The 21,284-nt window shown below is 37.5% G+C and overlaps 1 protein-coding gene across 4 annotated transcripts in view; it reads right to left on the reverse strand.

Annotated features, from left to right (window-relative positions):
* Positions 1 to 5,190: 5,190 nt before the first annotated feature.
* The window catches only part of AFF1 (ALF transcription elongation factor 1), an 85,963-nt gene continuing 69,869 nt past the window's right edge, over positions 5,191 to 21,284 (reverse strand). For 3 of the 4 annotated variants that reach the window (XM_072116534.1, XM_072116524.1, XM_072116540.1), the window contains 10 exons: positions 19,268 to 19,362; positions 18,368 to 18,605; positions 15,912 to 16,006; positions 15,757 to 15,820; positions 13,000 to 13,136; positions 12,587 to 12,658; positions 12,373 to 12,466; positions 12,245 to 12,288; positions 10,654 to 10,880; positions 5,191 to 9,847 (listed from right to left, as the gene is read on the reverse strand). In XM_072116534.1, coding sequence (XP_071972635.1) covers positions 9,726 to 9,847; positions 10,654 to 10,880; positions 12,245 to 12,288; positions 12,373 to 12,466; positions 12,587 to 12,658; positions 13,000 to 13,136; positions 15,757 to 15,820; positions 15,912 to 16,006; positions 18,368 to 18,605; positions 19,268 to 19,362 — 1,188 coding nt within the window. In that variant the 3' untranslated portion in view covers positions 5,191 to 9,725. The remainder of the gene's footprint in view (positions 9,848 to 10,653; positions 10,881 to 12,244; positions 12,289 to 12,372; positions 12,467 to 12,586; positions 12,659 to 12,999; positions 13,137 to 15,756; positions 15,821 to 15,911; positions 16,007 to 18,367; positions 18,606 to 19,267; positions 19,363 to 21,284) is intronic. The other variant, XM_072116531.1, reaches the window with a different exon arrangement.

The raw sequence follows: 21,284 nt of genomic DNA on the forward strand, positions 1-21,284 counted from the left end.
GGTTAACAGACTTCTTAAATGCTGATTTGAATAGGTTGAGATGTTAGGTTCATAAAATGGTGTTACTTGTGGGGGTATATAGTACATAAGCCTTTATAGAGCACTTCCAAACTGAATTGATCACCAAAAAGTTCGCATTTTTCAAATTTCAAGAAAATCTGAGAAGTTGCTACTAAAACTTCAAACCTTCTCACATCCATAAAAAAAATGGAAACTTAAAACAAATAATGGATATAAAAAGAAGACCAATGGCAAAAGGTTTCTATCAAAAAAAATTTGTGGTATCACTTTTTGTCTAAAAAGTATAACATTTGAAACTTTGAAAATAGTCATTTTTTTCAAATTTTTCCTAAATTTTTGAATTTTTACCCCCCAAAAAAGGAACGGATCACCGAAATGACACTACTAACATAAACTACAATGTCTCACGAGAAAACAATCTCAAAATCACAGAGATATCTTAAAGCGTTGAAAAGTTATTACCACAGGAAGAGACACTGGTCAAATTTAAAAAAAAAAGTTGCGAGCCTTAACCTGCAAACAGGCTGCGTCCTTAAGGGGTTAAACATCCCAAGGAGCACTGTGCACGTGATCTTACTGAAATGGACAGAGTATCACACCACTGCAAATCTACCAAGACCTAGCCGTCCCTCTAAACTTTTATCTCAAACAAGTAGAAGATTGATCAGAGATGCAGCCAAGAGGCCCATGATCCCCCTGGATGAACTGCAGGGATCTACAGCTGAGGTGGAAGAGTATGTCCACAGGACAACAATCAGTTGTACACTGCACAAATCTGGCCTTTATGGAAGAGTGGCAAGAAGAAAGCCATTTCTCAAAAATATCCATAAAAAGACTTTAAAGTTTGCCACAAGCTACCAAACGTGCTAAGGTCAGATGAAACCAAAACCAAACTTTGGCGTTTGGCCTAAAAGCAACACAGCTCACCACCATGAACACACCATCCCAACTGTCACACATGGTGGTGGCAGCATAATGGTTTGGGCTTGCTTTTCTTTAGCTGGGACAGGGAAGATGGTTAAAATTGATGAGAAGATGGATGGAGCCAAATACAGGACCATTCTGGAAGAAAATCTCCTGAGACTGGGACGGAGATTTATCTTCCAACAAGACAATGATCCAAAACATGAAGCAAAATCCAGAAGTTAGAATGGCCAAATCAGTCCAGACCTGAATCCAAGCAAGAATCTGTTGAAAGAGCTGAAAACTGCTGTTCACAAATGATCTCCATCCAACCTCACTGAGCTCAAGCTGTTTTCCAAGGAAGAATAGGCAAGAATTTCAGTCTCTCGATGTGCAAAACTCATAGAGACATTCCCCAAGTGATTTGCAACTGTAATCGTAGCAAAAGGTTGTGCTAAAAAATATTTATTCAACTGAGTTGTCCGAGAATTCCAAAAAAATTAGGTGCTGGGACAGGCTTTTAACCCCTTAAGGACCAGCCCCTTTTTGTTTTTGCGTCTTTATTTTTCACCCCCCACATTCAAAAATCTAACTTTTTTATTTTTCCATATAAAGAGCTGAGTGTGGGCTTATATTCTGCATAACACTTTGTAGTGGTAGTGTTCAATATTCTATGCCGTGTACTGGGAAGCGGGAAAAAAATTCTAAATGCAGTGAAAATGATGAAAAAACACATATGCGCCATTTCATGTGGGCTTGGTTTTTACAGCTTTCACTGTGCGCCCCAAATGAAAGGTCTACTTCATTCATTGGGTCAATACGATCACGGAGATACCAAATTTGTATAGGTTTTATAATGTTTTCATACATTTACAAAAGTGAAAATCTCCTTTTTTTTTTACAAAAAAAAAAAATCGTCATTTTGCCGTCTTCTTGCGCTAATAACTTTTTCATACTGTGGGTGGTGTCATTTTTTGCGACTTTTGATGACGTTTTAAATGCTTCTATTTTTAGGACTCTACGACCTTTTGATCACTTTTTATAGATTTTTTTCTATTTTCCAAATGGCAAAGAAAAGGCCATTTGCGATTTCGGACGCTATTTTCCATTACGAGATTAAACGCAGTGAAAAACCGTTATTATATATTTTGATAGATCGGGCATTTTCCGACACGGCGATACCTAATGTGTTTATGATTTTTACTGTTTATTTATGTTTATATCAGTTTTAGGGAATGGGGGGGGTTATTTGAATTTTTATGTTTTTTTAATATTTTTTTTTTTTTACTATTTTTCAGACTAGGGTACTTTAACCCTAGGTTGTCTGATTGATCCTACCAACTTCCATGCCCCTGTAAACAGGCAAGGATTATATAGATCCTGGCAGAGGAGGCAAGTACAGTACATGTTAATTTTTTTTTAAAAGCCCACCCCAGCCCGGCTCCTAATTTTTGGAACTCTTGGACAACCCCTTTAGGGGTTATCCCTGTACTGTGACATCGCTGTGTGTATTATCCCTGTACTGTGACATCGCTGTGTGTATTATCCCTGTACTGTGACATCGCTGTGTGTATTATCCCTGTACTGTGACATCGCTGTGTTTATTATCTCCGTACTGTGACATCACTGTGTGTATTATCTCCGTACTGTGACATCACTGTGTGTATTATCCCTGTACTGTGACATCACTGTGTGTATTATCTCTGTACTGTGAAATCACTGTGTGTATTATCCCTGTACTGTGACATCACTGTGTGTATTATCCCTGTACTGTGACATCACTGTGTGTATTATCTCTGTACTGTGAAATCACTGTGTGTATTATTCCTATACTGTGACATCGCTGTGTGTATTATCCCTGTACTGTGACATCGCTGTGTGTATTATCTCCTGTACTGTGACATCACTGTGTGTATTATCCCTGTACTGTGACATCACTGTGTGTATTATCCCTGTACTGTGACATCACTGTGTGTATTATCCCTGTACTGTGACATCACTGTGTGTATTATACCTGTACTGTGACATCACTGTGTGTATTATCCCTGTACTGTGACATCGCTGTGTGTATTATCTCTGTACTGTGACATCACTGTGTGTATTATCCCTGTACTGTGACATCACTGTGTGTATTATCTCCTGTACTGTGACATCACTGTGTGTATTATCCCTGTACTGTGACATCACTGTGTGTATTATCCCTGTACTGTGACATCGCTGTGTGTATTATCCCTGTACTGTGACATCGCTGTGTGTATTATCCCTGTACTGTGACATCGCTGTGTGTATTATCCCTGTACTGTGACATCGCTGTGTGTATTATCCCTGTACTGTGACATCGCTGTGTGTATTATCCCTGTACTGTGACATCGCTGTGTGTATTATCCCTGTACTGTGACATCACTGTGTGTATTATCCCTGTACTGTGACATCACTGTGTGTATTATCCCTGTACTGTGACATCACTGTGTGTATTATCCTGTACTACTAAATTTTCCCTGTATTACTAAAAATGTACAATCAGAGAATGTGATATATTGGATTCATTTTTGCAAACAATTTAACTAATTTGCTATTAAAGTGATAATTAAATCATTAAATATTTAATATTTTAATATTTTCCACGGGGTGTGAGAACAAAAGTTGTGACTATAAATTGATCTTAGAATAATGTTATTGTTATATTAATATAATATTGTTATTATTGTTATTAGTAGTAGGATTATCAGTTATATATATGATACGTGATCTCTGATGCCTTCGGTTTCCATGGACTGTAAGAGATTTTTATGTAATTACAGACAATAAATGGATAAAATCAGTGGAGGAGAAAATCTGAAACTATCGCTACAAACCTGATCGGGACATAATATACAGAAATGTGTCAGATTTTAGTGACATCACATTACAGGACGATACATTTCTAGATGACGTGGGTCAGAGATTCTCCAAACCTGCAGATGTACAGGCGATCCCCCACTTAAGCACACCCGACTTACAGACAACCCATAGTTACAGCCGGACCCCTCTGCCCCCTGTGACCTCTGGTGACCTCTCTGGATGTTACTATAGTCCCAGGCTGCAATGATCAGCTGTAAGATGCCTGTAATGAAGCTTTATGGATTATTCTTGGTCCAATTACAGCAAAAATTTTGAAACTCCAATTGTCACTGGGACGAAAAAAAATTGTCTAGAACTTCAATTATAAAATATACAGTTTCGACTTACAAATTCAACTTAAGAACAAACCATCCGGGCTGCCTGTATTGGAGGTCTCCCAGTATGATGAGGTTAGGACCAACCAAAAGTGATGGAAGAAAGGAAAAACTGGACAAAAAAAAGGACTAATCATTTTTTTTACAAAAGTTTAAAATATTTTGTCCCCCTTGTTGATTTTTCACCCAAATCTTACAATTTTATAACTTTATGTTTGAATCCTGAAATGTGGCAAAAGGTAGAAAAGTTCAAGGGGCCAAATACTTTCACAAGGCACTGTATATACACACACATACACACCCATTCAACTTATTAACCCCTAAAGGACCTGGCCCTTTTTAGTTTTTTCACTTCCGTTTTTCACTCAAAAATCTATAACTTTTTTATTTTTCCACATAAAGAGCTTCATAGTGATGTACAGGCAGTCCCCGGGTTACATACAAGATAGGGTCTGTAGGTTTGTTCTTAAAGGGGTTGTCCGAGTTTAAAAAAAAAATTATATGTGGCCGGGAGCGGGCTGACTAAAACAATAAAGATGTACTTACCTCCCGGTGCCCTCCCGTATCCAGCCATGGGCAACTAGAAATTGGTTGCCATGGGCAACTAGAAATATTCTGACTTTCAGACAGCTTGATAAATCTGCCCCAATGTGTTTTGTTGCTTCTTATGTAGAGGATCATTAAAGTCTTTTCTGACTCTAAAGACATGAACATAGGGGGGAATTTATTGTGCGCCAGTTTATGATCTAAGCTAGCCCCCATCAAGATACATAGTAGTTTCCACCATATTATTTACATCCTGGAAGTAATATATGCCAATCGTACAGGCATGTGAGCAATAGCTCCTTACTGGTCTTAGGTGGTTATCATTGCCGCTCTGGTTTGGTAATAATATGATTCATATTTCAAGGTTCTTCTTGGAGCCACATCCAAAAGTCAGTGGAGGTTAGAAAATAAAAGCAGAGATCAGTATGGCTACTCAAAGAAGTGTAGATTCCCCTGCATAAGGGAACTAGATCATTAGTAATAAAATAAACACCATTCATAAAAATGTATTTGATATTTTATTTACAGCGTAATTCCTGACATCTCTTTTGCCAAAAAGAAAGAATAAATCATTTTCTCTGTTCTTTACAGCAAATTATTCTCATCAATATAATTAACAAAATAGGAGTGGCACAGCTTCTTTGGAAAGAGATTTCGCATAGACTTTCTTCTTTAAATAAAAGGTAACATAATAAACAAAATCACAGATCTGTTCAGTCTCTCTTGCTCTAAGGAACTGTACAAGGCAGCTATAAAGTATTCACAGAAGCCCCAAAAAGCAGATTTATTCCAGAAGTAGTTAAAATACACCAATCACCTCCATGAATGGTTCTCTGCACATCTTCCTGGTGTACACTTTGCCCCTTTCAGTAAGGGGCAATCACTTAGTAGGTGCCACCGAGATATATTGGAATCTAGAAAAGTAGTGTGTAGTATGGCACTATAGCTCTGCTAACATGCCCGGCTTTCAGGAGAGATCTCTGCATGGAATTTTAAAGGACTTTGTTGCAGCAACTTCAATAAACCTTGATATTAGTTACATTTTATTTTTACAATTTCCTTAGGAAATATAGAAAGTTGCCACTCAAGTCCATTAAGGCTGATTAGTTAATGGTGTCGGTACCCAAAGTCAGTGGTGATGGTGTAATGAATGCACGTGCAAAAAAAAAAAAGAAAAAGAAAAAAAAAGTCAGTTAAAGCTACATTGTCTGCCGAGGAGTATAAGCTAGATATCACTGCAAATGCGGCATGGAGATTTCACAGTCTATAATACGACATTGTGTCTGTGGTCCCAGATATCTGAAGGAAATCATTCCTATAATTCTCATTGGTATGCTAGCCTTCAGTCATTTTGTGAGGTGCAGTATTCCCTTTTTATCAGCAGATGTCACTGTTGCAACAAACCTGTCTGATATCTGGATGTTCCACAAACAGGACAACAGTGCCACCAGCTGGATGCTAAATATATTACACATGAGGGGGAAAAAGAATGAATGATGCATCACAGAGGAAGAGCTCTCAGAACATACAAGCCAAATATGGAAACACTCACATAAGAAATATGTCTTTTGTTCAATAGGATGTTCACCAATAAAGTTTCTACAAAAATATGCATGAATGTCTAACAATAATAAACAGACATTGCAGCTTGAGAAAACTTAAGTATCTTGCATGTGAATTCTTTGGGGGAAGAGTTATCAGAAGTAGCAGAGCAGAACTGTTGCCCATAGTAACCAATCAGAGCTCAGCTTTGTATATGAATGTAGAGTTTCAGCAGATGCTGCCGCACATTGACAAATATTATATTACCACTGTCAGAAATATTAGAAGAACTACTATAGTTCAAATACAAACAGCGTGGAAATATAATGGGATGGTGCTTTGCACTGCAACTTTCCAAAAACTAAAGTGCAGATCACATATCAGTGAGAGATTATATTCCAGGCTAATCCAGGAGTTTAAAGGGTGGAATTACAGTTAAAGCCTGTAATAAGTAGAACAATATGCTTGCAGACACCGGTTGAAACTGGCCCCATATAGTCCACATGGTGACTATAACATAGGTTATTAAGTTTCCTCATATACACAGCAGAGTCATACGATATGCTTTCACGTCTCACATGAACGCACTACCAGTCCTTGTAACCTTTGCAGAACTAACAGTAAGTAGTCTTATGAGAATTGTGCCATTTACATATTCTCTTTGCAGGACAGTGGACAAATCATATTTTTCACTGCTGTAAAAGGGGTGGGAGGATGTGGAAGGTAGCAGATGTCCACATTTCATTTTACCACTAAGCAAGGAAACTATTTTTAGAGCAGATTTTAGGTAGTTGTGTTTCCAGATGGAACGGAGCTACAGTTGTCACAGTCAATAACTACAATCTATAATGTCCTCTAGTACAGTGCAGATGCCTGACAAATACTGGCCACATAAGCTGGCACACAAGAGGTTAACAAATGAAGCATTCCCTCCAAGAGCCCTTTAATGAACAGTTATGTATTAAGTGTCTAATTAGGGTTTGCCCTGATGAATCTGAACGACACTTGGAAATGTTCCAGAGTCTAAACACAAGGTTGTCTTTTTAATAGGAATGTTGTTTTGTTCCCGTGAAGCAGCACTCCAAGAGCAATTCAAGAGTGCAGCGGGGTAGAGGCGCTGCACGCACCATCAGGATATCGGAGAGTAACCTCTTAAGTGCTGTAGAATGTGGATTATTAGCAATATATTGCTCCTATGGGTGAGTGGGACTATATTCTATCGTCATGTGGCTATCGCAGTACTATGGTACTTGAGAAATATTCTTATAATTCTGCATTGTGTGATCCCTACCTAAATACAACTGTGTGGCATCATGGGGGTGGATGTCCATGCATAGAATGACAATTTCACATTGTCACAGTGGTGTGTCCATACACAAAACTAAAGGGTATGAACCTTTCTCAGTCATTTAATCAATTCACACATAACTACTTCCAGAATCTAATACATCTAATAACTTTACACTGCAGAATAAAGCAAACCTCAGACATTTGTCTTTCATGGTAGCATTGCTTACCCTAAAAGCGCTATCCTGCTGCTCTTAGAATGGTCATACTGCAGATGCTATATCACAGTGAGGAATCCCCATTGTGATAAAGGTGCTGTGTCACGTCATGTGCTTGAGTGCTCTGTGTATGAGACATAGTTTATCAACTGAAGGGATGCAGATTTCATGTAAAAGAACAACAAATGTATACAGGGATCTTGTCGTACTTAGAAATGTTAGTGTTCTTTATATTGTAGCCGGAACCAGCAACACCATGCAAAAAGCCATATAAAGGGAATTTCACTGATTTTTATGTAGAAACCTTATTGATGAAGTGACAAGGCTGTATTCTAGGTAGATGCATCATTCATTCAGCACTATAAAACTAAAGCTGCCCTTAGACACAAGGGGCCCTTGTTGTGCCAGATACATCAAGAGGCGTGGGCCTCTTGATGTATCGGGCAGGCGGCACAGCCACCATTCAAAACTATCCCAGGTCTGACCTGGAGCAAGAATTTGTGATTATTTCACTGCCTCTATGCCATTAAACTGGTGTAGAAGCAGTGATAACTTTCCCCCAAGATGTCCGACTTGCAGTCTATAAGGACAGTTTGACTGTAGAGAAATTTACTCCAACGTAAAAAGTAACATGTAAATATTTACTTTGTTATGGATCACACAAAAAGTGTAAAGTCTATGAAACACTTACTGAACACAGCCCTGCGGAAGGGACACCAAGTATTTAAGTTATATATGATGTAAGAGCCCCTTTATTCCTGTAATAAAACTGCATTGCTGTTATCCTACAGGTAAGCAGGGACTACACACATCATATATAACTATGATTCATGGAGTCCCGACACCAGAGCAGCGATCAATATGGCTCATGTGTCACCGACCAAACACATATGTGTGAAGCCTCCTTTAGGGATCATGTAGATTAAATATAAAACAGTCCTAATCTAGTCTCTAGGCAGATAAAAGGACATGTACTGTCAAAGCGTAACTTGTGGGTGTAAGAGGGTTTGTGGTACACCGACTTCTAGCTCCATATTTTGGAATAGTGAATAGGTGATAACAGTCTGATTTGGCAAGTGACAATGTTTGAAAACAAAAAAAAAACTTTCATGTTCTTTTCTGTATTTGTAAGGAAAAAGGGAGGCTATATAATGCATTGGCCTGCAATTGGCCACCAAGTAGATGCACTTGGGCCACCCACTTCCCCTTTAACAGGACATTACAAAGACGAAAAGACTGGAAAATAATCATCCTCTATGGAAAAGCATGTTAAAAAATATAGAACTAATGACTGCTGTTCAATAATTTCATTCATAGTCCTGATAGATTATAGTGCTAGAACCAGCGGAGGTAAATTATGTGCAAGAATGTGCAGTTTAGTTTTCAGCTTGAGAATAAGGTATGACAGAACCAGTAGGACACTTTGGATTAAAGGCACAAAGCTTTGAATTTAGAAATGCAGGATATGCACTGTCATATTTCATTCCCTGCCTTATATCAATATATTCTGTACATATAAAGGGTGCAACCACTTCCGTATTCATCTAGTCAGGGGGCAGGGGGATCCAGCTTGTTTGGCAAGTTCCAGTTGTCCTGTGTAGGCCTGCTGTCGACTCACACCACTTCTTAAAACGTGGAGGATAAAGATCTTCCAGAAGACTTCTCTTCCCATTCTGGTTTTCTTAAGAAATGTTAAATGACCACTGACATATCTGTCCTTTTCAACACCACATTGCACTCTGTTTTGTCATCAAAAATATAAAATGTATTATATTCTCATTGTCTTCTCCATCTTTACACTTCATTTGATGCTGTCATCTCAGGCAGTGTTCAGCAGGCTTCCAGTCATACCAAAACCCAGGAGCCATATAGATCTATGTATTTATATATATATATATTATTTTTATATTCCTAGAATTCATGAATCCAATTGCAAACTCCAGGATTTTCAAAGTGCAAAAAAGTTCAGAGGGTAAGTGCCCTCCAGCACATTTTAAGTCATGTTTAATTCCAGCCTCAGCCACTGTAAACCCTGTCTAGTGTAGTGGACCAGTTCAGTCATAGTGCTGTTTAGGGCTAGAGGACAGACCATAGAACTGAGATCTGCAAAGAAATCTGAAGTACAAAGAAGACCGTGTGAGAAGATGCATACATGCAGCTACACAGTATACACACAATCTGATTAAAGCTTTATACCAAGGGTGTGTGAGAAAGTAAATGTTTACACGGATTTATGTAAACTGGGAGAGGCACAAGCTTTACTCTCTATAGGCAAAGGGAAAATGTATCTTTTTAAAATGATAAGTCACTCTCCCGTTAAGTAAATAGTTAGTTTAATGGCTTAGTTTTAGCACAGATATGGCTACAACAATAGCAACTAGGTTTATAATATCATTCAGAATATGCATAGAAATGGTATAACTTAAGCTATGGCAAAAAAGGTTTACATTAGATTATTCGTCTACTGCACTATATTAACCCTTGTAAACTGGCATTAAAAGGGGTTGCTAAAAGTTGGAGGTGATATCTTTTATCCAGAGGGACCAAGGTGATCAGTGTGACTGACTGCTAGGACACCAATCACAAGAACGTGACCCATGCAATTTGGAGAATAAGGGGTCCTATTCTCACTAATGGGAGGAGTGACAGGGCTATCAAGCTCCATTCAGTACAATCAGAGTGATGGAAATAGTCAAGTGCTTTGCTCAGCAATTTCCATCACTCTCATTAACACTGACTTGTATTTCTGGAGTTCACTCCACCCATGAATAAGAAAGAGACCCCCGTTTTTGTGATCGGTGGGGTCTCAGCAGTGGGACCATCACAGATCACCTTGTGTATAGGGGGCTAGGTACTTCTATATTTGAGCTTGGCATTAAAGGGGTAAAGATCAGCTCAGATGAGAAAATACTAGATCATACCTTTATTTTTCTTGGCAAGTACATCAGCTTGTTCCCATATGTCATAGGCATAGAGGATGTATGAAGTGATATTGACATACGATGACGCAATCTGGTGGATCATCTGCGGGATAGTGACTGAAGTATTTTGTCCTCCACTGTTACTGGCAATGGAGCCTGGTTGAGATCCTCCAGAGCTAGCAGGTGAAGGCGTCGGTGACATGGGGGAAGGTGTACCAGTACTTCTACTAGGGGAAAAAAAAGGGGGTTATCAACGAACTACATTAAAACATAAAATAATTGTAGGCAGAGGATCTAATTGTGAACATAAACACTTATTGCATAATTTCTATAATATTTAATCAGCAATCTAGATTGCACAGACTAAAAGAAATTGTAAGGTATCTATTATACAATTCAGTGTTTGAAAAGCTGACACTAACAAATTCATATATTAAAAAATCTCAATAAAATCGGTCAATAAATTCATCAGTGTATAAAAAGATATCCCCACGTTTTTCATAAAACTATAGGTCAATTATGTATCAAATTAAATATTTTCCTGTGTACAATCAAATGTGTCCTGGATGGGAAACGCATGCATTTACCTAACAACCATATAGCCAGTGCCAATTGTCAAAATAGCAATGTCATTTACTGTATAATCTTACACTGTTAGTAATGAATAGTTTGGATTTACACCACATATTCTGGCATAAAATACACTCTATGGGAGAGATTTATCATACACTGGCACTATACGAGTGCCAACATATGATGTTATCCCCGGCACCAACAGATTCAAAGGAGGCTCCTCTGCTGGGAAGGCAGTCCTACACCAGGTCCTGGGAACGTCCTGTGCTGGCCCACCCCACCATCATGCCTGGAGGTGGCTTAAAGGGGGAAAGAAATGTAATTGTAAGTGTGCACCAGGAATTGGGCCACATTTAAGTCTTGTTTTTGGGATTTCAGGTGTACAAGCCCCGATAACTCTAGTCCCATGAGTCCTATGCAACAGTAAAACATCGGAACAGTTGAAGGCCTTTGCCATCCAATACAATGGGGCAGATTTATTAAGCTGACAGAATATTCCTAGTTGCCCATGGCAACCAATTACAGCTCAGCTTTCATTTTACCAGTGCTCATGAATATTTTAAAGTAGAGCTGTGATTGGTTGCCATGGGCAACTCGAAATATTCTGTCAGCTTGATAAATCTGCCCCAATGTGTATTTATAATGATATGAACACAATATCAGTCACCAAGGGGCAATTCACAACTGAATTACTGCACTTTCTGATTAAATTATACAGAAATGTGGGTATATGATATACAGATACTTACCAATTCCATCAATAAATGTATTTTATTTAGATGTTAGATGTAAAATATAAATTTGGTAGCGACAGCGTTTCAGTCATTGTAACAAAACAAAAAAAAAATGTTACACTGGCATTATTATTTTACATGCAGTATTTATTGCTATGGTCGATGGTTCTAAGGGCCATAAGGTTTATACATAGGACTGTGAACCAAATGTCCTTTACCCACCACAACTCTTGCAGATAGAAATATAACACAAAAACAGCAAAATTCAGCACAGTTCTACTTACCTAGCAACACATGGGGAAGGTGCCTGAGCGGCTCTGGATGAACTCTAGGATAAATTAAAAAATGATGAAAAAAAAATAAATAAATAAATCAGGTAGCAAAAAGAAAAGTTTTCTTGAAAGAATCTTACCTTGAAGTGTTCCCCAAGAGTGCGGGAATACTTTAATGCAGTGTCTTTCTTGTAGCGAAACATTGCCATGTAGAGAACGGACTGGCAACGCATGCTAAATTTGACATAGAAAGAATTATTAAAGAATTATTATTACATAGAAAGCGAAAATTAAATTATTGGTATAAATGCAGGAAAAACAAGGACTGCAGTCACCAGACATTATATGACATACCATAAAACTGCAATGGATTTTTCATGTGCCGGGGCTAAACTATCAGCAAAGTTCTTCAACTTCATAATGAACCTATGGGATAAGAAAGATGGCAAATTTTTAACTTGCAAAGCATTGTAGATACAGTTAAAAATATTTAGGTTAATTACCAGATTTCCTGGAACCAGATTGAATATATGCTTAGCCTTTTATGTACCAACTCTACTTATAGACTTCACATACATTACATGTGCATGCAGAGTCTTAGATACCACCTGTCCCATACAACCGTTACAAGATGGCAGTAGCCTCCATTCACAAAAGACTCCATTTTATCCAAAGAACGTCATACTGGACAGTTACCTTCACGTAGCACAAAACAATTAGGCACATAACAGACGCAACTATTATTTATTAGTTCTAAATTGACTTACTTTATGAGATCAACGGTTTCGGCAAACATGGTGTAGGCAGACTTTGGCGCCTGTACATCTGCTTCCATGGCAATACCACACTCAATGAAAAACATGGCAGCATCTAGGTAGTTGAAAGATTTTCCAATCTTGTCCGACTACAATAACAAATGAGGTTTTTTTTTAATACTTGTGACACAAATGGATAAAAAATTGCTAATTCCAGACTATGCCATAGAAAACAAGTTGTGCCATCAGTATAGCGTGGCTTGAAGCTATGCACATTATTTGTGGGTTGTAAAGAGATAGAGCAATAAAGGTCTTTAACTGGAAATCACTTATCAGACTATTAGGATGCCTATGGGACTCGGATTAAATATTTATTCAATACGTACAGAGAAAGTGCAAAACATCTTGGCACATGCCCATGCAGCTCAGCCTTCCACAATACATCAGGGTCAAAATATGCAATTATGAACATAAAATGTTTTCACGAAAAGCCACTTTATGGTAAAAAAAAAATACTCTGCGGTTGAAAGAAGCATTTAGATTTCCAAGTTCTATTTGGGGCTTGTGGTCATGCTATAGTTCCCATACATAACAGGAGCACATATTCTGCAAGTCTATGAAGTAGTTAATGGGAATTTGGCTCTGCTCTTGTACAGTTGAGGGGATTGGCTATTCTTTCTCACAGGAATGTAAACAGTAAAATGGGCAAGCTGCCAGGAAACATATGGCAAACAGTACCTATAGCAGACAAGCAGTTCCTCAGGGGGACATTCTCCCTGCATTAGTCATGAAAGAAACCTCCAGCTTCAAACTTTAAAAACACCCAATGTGTGTGGAGTGTATAGAGTGCAGGATACATCTAGTAAAGCTACAGTATGTGGACATTTTAAGAATAAAATTAGCCAAACTCCTTGTATAGTAGTTTATGACATCTTCTAGTGAAATAAAAACCTGCTCTGCATATATAAATCATGTGGAAATTTCCTAAAAACTATGGTCTCCAAGATTGATATATCGCTGAGTATAGATGTAAACATTCTATGGTCTGTCAATCAAACTACTTGTTAAGGTGTATTGTTCTGTTTGGGATTCTTAATTGTACTGGAAATGACAAACAACCGACTAGAAAACAACTAGGGAGGTCCTCTACCTCTAGATGATCAATGTTTGAAACCTACTGGTTATTTCTCTAAAAAGTTGTTCCGGCTTTACTCATATAGACTTTGTTGTCCTGCCCCCATAACACGTGGCTACAATCACAACCTTGATCAAAATATTGAGATAGGATTTTATCCGCAAAAACAAGCTCTTAACAAGACCCTAGATTTATACAGAAAATCATCCAAAATAAAAAGGATGCAAGCCACTCATTAAAGGACTATTCTAAAAGGTCCATATTTCACAGGAGTTTCCCAGAGTTGATTGATCTTCCATTTGAATGGAGTGCTCAGTCAAATAAGCTTTTCAATTAAAAGGGACTCATTGATATGTATAAACAACCTGAATGCTTGTAACCATGCTGCTGTGTGGGAATGTGTGGGTTTGTAGTGGTTACTTATATCTAATATCTAGTAGGATGCGAGGGATATTACTACAATCACATTGACTGCTGGGAATAGCTCTCCTTTCTATACTACCTGGATCCGTTTGCCCCCAGAAGAAGGATCTCTGTAGATCTAAACCCAGACATTCCTCGATGTTAGTTAAAGCCTAATATGCTCCACTTAAATTTTGCACAAGTTATACATATTTCACCCAGTGAAAATAAGTAAATAACAGTCATTGAATTGCTTATATTTATGACTGGCAGAGAGACCATATTCAGGAGTGCCAATGGCCCACAAGATTTTCACTAAGAGCCATAAATTAAAGGACCAGCAGAATGTCTTAAGAGCATTTCCATATGCTTTGTTTCTACTAACATTTTAGATAGAAAGCTTATAATACAGAATGAGATGTGGAATAAATATAAAAAAAATTCAGAATATACACGGCTTTGTGGCAAAGTTGGTGTGATATAACTATCTGAAATCTTTAGTAATCTCACATGCAGAGGCTTCGCACCAGTCAATATAACAAACTTAACAGGGCAATATAAAACAATGCTCAACTCATTATCAAACGAGTAGCAAATTTAATTTAAAAGTCACTCTCACTGCTCCAGTAATAGACGACCTCCAGTAACCCATCATGCACTTGTAGTCCCTGTGTGAAGTTTCCACTGCCGGCAACGATCCACCTACGTGCCCGTCTTGGGTCCTCCATGCAGAAGGCAAGCAAATGATGCAGATCACACAAGTATAGAAATAAAAGTTCTCTTATTGGTCATACTCAAACAAATTTAAAAATGTGCATGCAATCGCAAGGTTTCACCTTTTCAGGCTTCTTCCGGGACATCAAGACTGAAGAGGTGCATACACGCACATTTTTAATTTTGTGAGTGAGCATGACCAATAAAAGAACTTTTATTTCTATACTCGTCACCATACTCTGAACCATTTAGTTGCCCCATTTGCGTCTGGGACCAACGACAGCCAAAAGACACGGAGGGGGATTGTTGGCGGCAGTGAAAACTTCACATGGGGTCTACAAGTGCATGAAGGGTTACTGGAGGTCGTCTATTTCAGACTTTGCTGGAGAGGTGAGAGTGACTTTTAAACCAAATTGACTTCTTGTGTGATCCTTTTATATTGACATTTTCTTGAGTTGTTGTGGGAGCATCCTTGTGTTCAAATTACCCTGTGAATTAACTCCTTGAAGGAAACTTACCATGGCATCTGCTTTATGCTTCAGTTTTTTAGCCTCCTTCATATAATGTTCTGGTGAATGTAGCCTAAAGAAAGTCAGTGAACAGAAGACATTTTAAGAAATACACAATACAATATAAAGCTTCCAGGAAACCAAGTAAAAATTACAACACTTACTTTTCCTCAAACTTCAGCAGAGGTCTTGATGGCTTGGCATTACCATTTGGCAAAGGCGGCACTGGGAAAGGGTTTGTGTTATTTTCTGAAGAAACCTGCAATGCATTTACAAAATATTAGTCCATAACTGTTCTATTAAAATTATCAATATAAAGTGCAAAACAAGATTTCCAATACTAGTCTTACAATATAATATAATAATAATACATATATATATATATATATAATCAAGGTTTTTGTGAACAGGAGCAACTAAGAAAGCTTTTATTATCGGATATACCACTAAACAACAGTTAAAAAGTATAATATCAACTTCCAATATCCATATTATCATAACACCCAAACCCACAGTCTTCAAATTTAATGGGCATTGACAATTGACTTTTCTGTCATCAGAAATTCAATAAAGACAGAGGAGAGGCAAACAATGTGATTGCTGGTGAGGCCTTCAATGTTCTAGAATTGCCTATGTAGTTATACTTTAGCATTCATTCATATGGTCTGTGATATAGAGTAGGTGTACTACAAGTAGTACTTTTTGTATTACATGTACTTCTATGTTCATAGATTTGCCAAAACATAGTTGTCTGTAAGCATCTCAGTTACCAAGTCAACTTTTTTACACTTGGTGAGCTTTGGCCAAAAAGTGACTTTGTGCAAAGCTAACAACTAACTATTTGGGATGCTGATTACAACAAAAACAGGTGTAAATGAATTTATAAATAGAGGCCATTTAAAAATTATGATTGAGGGTTCATTTGTAAATGTATGACTATGTCCACTTCTAATTTTTTTTAAATCAAAACTACCTTTAGGTACTTTAAGTATGTAGAACTTAACAAATCAACCAATTCTAAAACATTTATAGAGTCCGCCGGAGCAAGCTGCTTTCTGCTTGGCATATGTGCATTAACGGCTGCAAACATCAGCAGATGTAGCCGATGGTGGTTGCTGCTGAAGAGTGCCACATTGGCTGGGATTTCAGCCATTAGCCCAGTCACAACAGCCATATGGCTATAAAGGTCCAATTTGCACATACCCTATGAAGATGACACGTATATACACCTCATGACAGTATCAAACTTTAAATGGTTATATCTCCTGAACCCTGGTAACTAGCAACACAATTTTGGCATCCTGGCATCTGACACACGCCATTTTTTGTGTCAGTAGAAGTGGTTCTAACTTTGGAATGCTTTGGCATTGTTTTCTTGTGACTCATTGAACTTCATGCTAGTTAAAAAATTTGGAAGATGTGCATTGTTTTTATTTGCGTAACAAAAAAAACAATATTTGGTGTAAACTGCTGTATGGGTACAAACCATAGCATTGACTGAAAGATGTGCCATTTACAGCAGAATTTGCATTCACTTTCAATAAAATCTTTTTTTGGCAATTTTGACAAGGGCTTATTTTCAGTGAAATTAGATGCACTTTACAAATACTACATTAGTGGGTCTTTAGATTATTGATGAGATTTTATTCACTCTTGAAGGAATGGAGGAAAAGAAAATTATCAAATCTGGTTTCAGATTTTTTTGTATTTTTGGGCCATTCACGGTACCATAAAAATAATGTCTTTATTGCATTGATAACTATGATTATGGAAAAACCTCATTTATATAGATTCTATATATTTTTACAATTTTACACATGAAAAACTAATATAGAAAAAAAATCGTGTTTTAGAATCGCCATCTTTTCAGAAGCATATGGATGGAGTTACCTAAGCAGTACTACTATGTCCTGCATTGTTAAGGGATTAATATAATACAGACAGATTTTGTATGTAAGTCGAAACTGTATTTTTTATAATTGTAGATCCAGACAAAAAAAATTTTTGGCCCCAGAGACAATTGGAGTTTAACATTTTTTGCTGTTATGGGACCAAGGATTATCAATAAAGCCTCATTACAGACACTTTACAGCTGATTATTGCAATCTGGGACTATAGTAAAGCATTCAGAAAGCTTCACCAGAGGTCAGAGTGGTCTTACTATAACTATGGGTTGTTTGTAAGTCGGGTGTCCTTAAGTAGTGTCCTGTATATAGGATTGTGTTTCTAGCTGAAACAGAACCAGAGATATCAACTGTTACAGTATAAAATGTTATTTTTAAATATAGATCTCAAATCCCAAGTGTAACTTTAACAGTGGATATCTCTGTGATATGACACACAAATTGTGTTTCTAAACCACGGTCCGGGAGATATAATTGTTTGAAGTGAACCCCCCCCAGCCTGACAGCTGAAGGTAGAATGCAGAAGGAGCTATAGAAGACACTTTGTATAAATCAGAGGCAGAGAATGCATGTGTTTTTACAGTCTTACCACTTATTATTAATAGTTTTAATGTGATGGGAAAAACTGGCAGAAAAAAAATATTTCCTTTCACATTTTTAGTTGAAAAAAAAAAAGAACTTAATCAAATTGCAAAAATGGAAGGGGTTAAGCATACCTTATTGCTCTTTAAAAGTTCAGTATTCTTTCCCTCCACCTTCCTTTGTTTTGGAGTAGAAGGTTCTTTACTACTTTTACTGCTGCTAGTGGTGGAGTGCTGGCTACAAGTGCTGCTTTCACTAGGTCTTCTTTTCTGTGGCATTTTCTCCGGTTTCTTATGTGTGTGGTGTGTAGGAGATGAGGTTTTCTGTTGCGGATGTTCCTTACGGATGACCTCAGAAGAGGTTTTAGGCACCCTGTGAAAACAACAGATTTTCAGCAAAACGGACAAGATAATGACAAAATTGGATAGTTTTTAAATATTAAAGTCTATTAAGTTCAAAACAAATGTGGCACTGCAAGAATAAAAATATATTGGATGCCTCATTTGACACCTTTTGTGGAGCTTTATATAACCTTCAGACTGAAATGTAGCAAATATTTAATTCACAGTTTTAGAGCAATGAGGTCCACAATGATGCATTTTCTGTCCCTTTCCTTAAAACCAGGGCCACTTTTCTAGATATATTTAAAAAACGATTGTTCTCTTTGGAGCAGTTATGTAAAAAGTCCAAAATAAAAGATGCCATTTTTGCACCAAAAATGCAATGAATGAATAAGCCACAATTCAGAGACTGACACTTTAGCAGATGCGGGACACCATTTACATGGAGCTACTGTTCAGAGAGCAAACACATCAAGAGATTCTGCTTCACACAAGGTTTACAAGGCTTTTATGTTATGACCTACTCCTATATGCTAAAAGTAAAATGCAACTAAAACTATGGATAGAAGTAAAAGTGAAGCAGTCTTTATGGAAAGCTCACAAGTAATGTTTGCTTTTTCCCATGATGACATGGGATGTTTTTAAAATGCAATATTCACCAGGAGTAGTGGTTTATACCCAATTCCAACTCACTTTTTCATGGAGGAGTCTTTGTGGGTAGTAGAAGGCTTGTTATCATTTGATAGTTTTAACTTTTTGTGTGTTTCATGTTTCTCAATATCTTCAACCTGGGGATAAAAAACAAAAAACCATGACCTTTATGTACCGGATATAATAAAAAGTGATTTATTATACAATAACATGGTAATAACTTATGTAAATTGCGTTAAAATAATTGTCTGTTGAATGGTGGTGTAACTTGGACAAACCCTAGACCTCTCCCCACAGAGTCTCTAAATCTGTCAAAAAGTGTCTAGTAATAAAATTAGGTTGCAACAACTACAGCCCAATCACTGGTCTCAGCAGACATGGGTTTTTAATTACTTTTCATCACTCTGAAGGGGGTAAAACTATGGTCTACTGCAGTATTGATTTCTAAAGAAACAATGTGTTTAAATGTTTAGTTATACATTACATTAACAGTTGATGGGTGATTGTACACACTACAATCTTAGGCAGATGCACACGGCAATGTCCAGCTACAATCCTTCACTCCAATGAGGAGTGCTGCATCCAGGTGGCAAATATACCACAGAAGAAAGAGTGACTTATTATATGGATACAGCAATACACATTAAACACATTAAAAAAAGTACAGCCCAACATAGAAGACAACATCATGTACATATGCTGGTGTGTATTGGGGACCAGATACCAGAGGGTTTGAACGTCTGCAATATGTGAACAAAAGGTTCTCGTATTACAAATTCAATATGTCTGATATTGTTTGTTGGGGAGAATCAGGAGACCTCACATACATTATAAAGCTTTCTTGTGCCATCTCTGTGTGCAGACTCATAAAGAGAAGATACGTATCATTCAGTGGGACTGTCCAGTGAACTATCCTCAGTGGCTAGAGGATAACAATAATACTCGGTACAACCCATATAACGGAATAATAAAGCTGACATTCTTTAAACTCCTGAGCAGTCACCATCTTTTTGATGCAACAGTAGAGCAATTATCAAACATCAGGTTTCCCTTCCTGATTTAACATACCATGGGGGAGGAAACAAAGGCATAAAACTCAAGCAGAATGACCTGAATATTCTCCCATAAATCGTTATAAGAATCGGCAGTGTTCAGGGCTGCAGTGTTGATGTGCTATCAACATGGATGAAGAACAGAAGATTATAGGATATTATTTCTATTTTACGTCCTTCTGTTATTGGGCACATATTCGTCCATCTTGGACAATCACTTTAAGTTCCACTTTTCTTGCATCTACCTCAAGATATGGTAATTAAGACCAACTACTGGTCTATATATATAACTACATCTATTTTCAGGATTTAGATGTGGCCTGTGGCATGGGACCTGCAGGATCAAGCAATTTCCCTTCAAAGAGCTTTATACCGTATATTAAAGTCCAAACAATTAGATGAACAAGAAGCAACATGTAAAGCATTAGTCCAGATGGAACAATTGAGTGTCTAATACACAAAATGTTTGAGAAATTTCAACATATCACAAGTTGTTAGAACCAAAACTCCCTCATAACACCCAAATTTCAATTGCCCCCCTGTAAAATTAAATAGAAACAATAACAATTCCCAAACATGCAAACAATGACAAATAGGTTAGAAAACAAGATACATGGGAAGAATGGAATAAAGCATTTTCACATTTCATTGTAGCACAGGTCACATTCACAATGGACTGCTCTATTTAGACAGACCGTTATTTTTAATATTTTAAGATTCACTGAGAACTGGTTATGTTCCACAGGACTGGCGCTTAGCAAATGTGGTACCAATATACAAAAAAGGATCAAAAAGCGATCCTGGAAACTACAGACCCGTGAGTCTAACTTCTGTGGTGAGGAAAATATTTGTTAATTATGTGTTTGCTAGAGATGCTATCCTGGAGTATCTCACTGTGCATAACCTTATAACCCAGTGTCAGCATGGTTTTATGAGAGATCGGTCCTGTCAGACTAATCTGATTGGTTTCTACGAGGAGGTAAGTTCAAGAGTGGATCTGGGGGAAG

Source organism: Engystomops pustulosus, chromosome 1 (assembly GCF_040894005.1).
Source record: "Engystomops pustulosus chromosome 1, aEngPut4.maternal, whole genome shotgun sequence".
Taxonomy (NCBI): domain Eukaryota; kingdom Metazoa; phylum Chordata; class Amphibia; order Anura; family Leptodactylidae; genus Engystomops; species Engystomops pustulosus.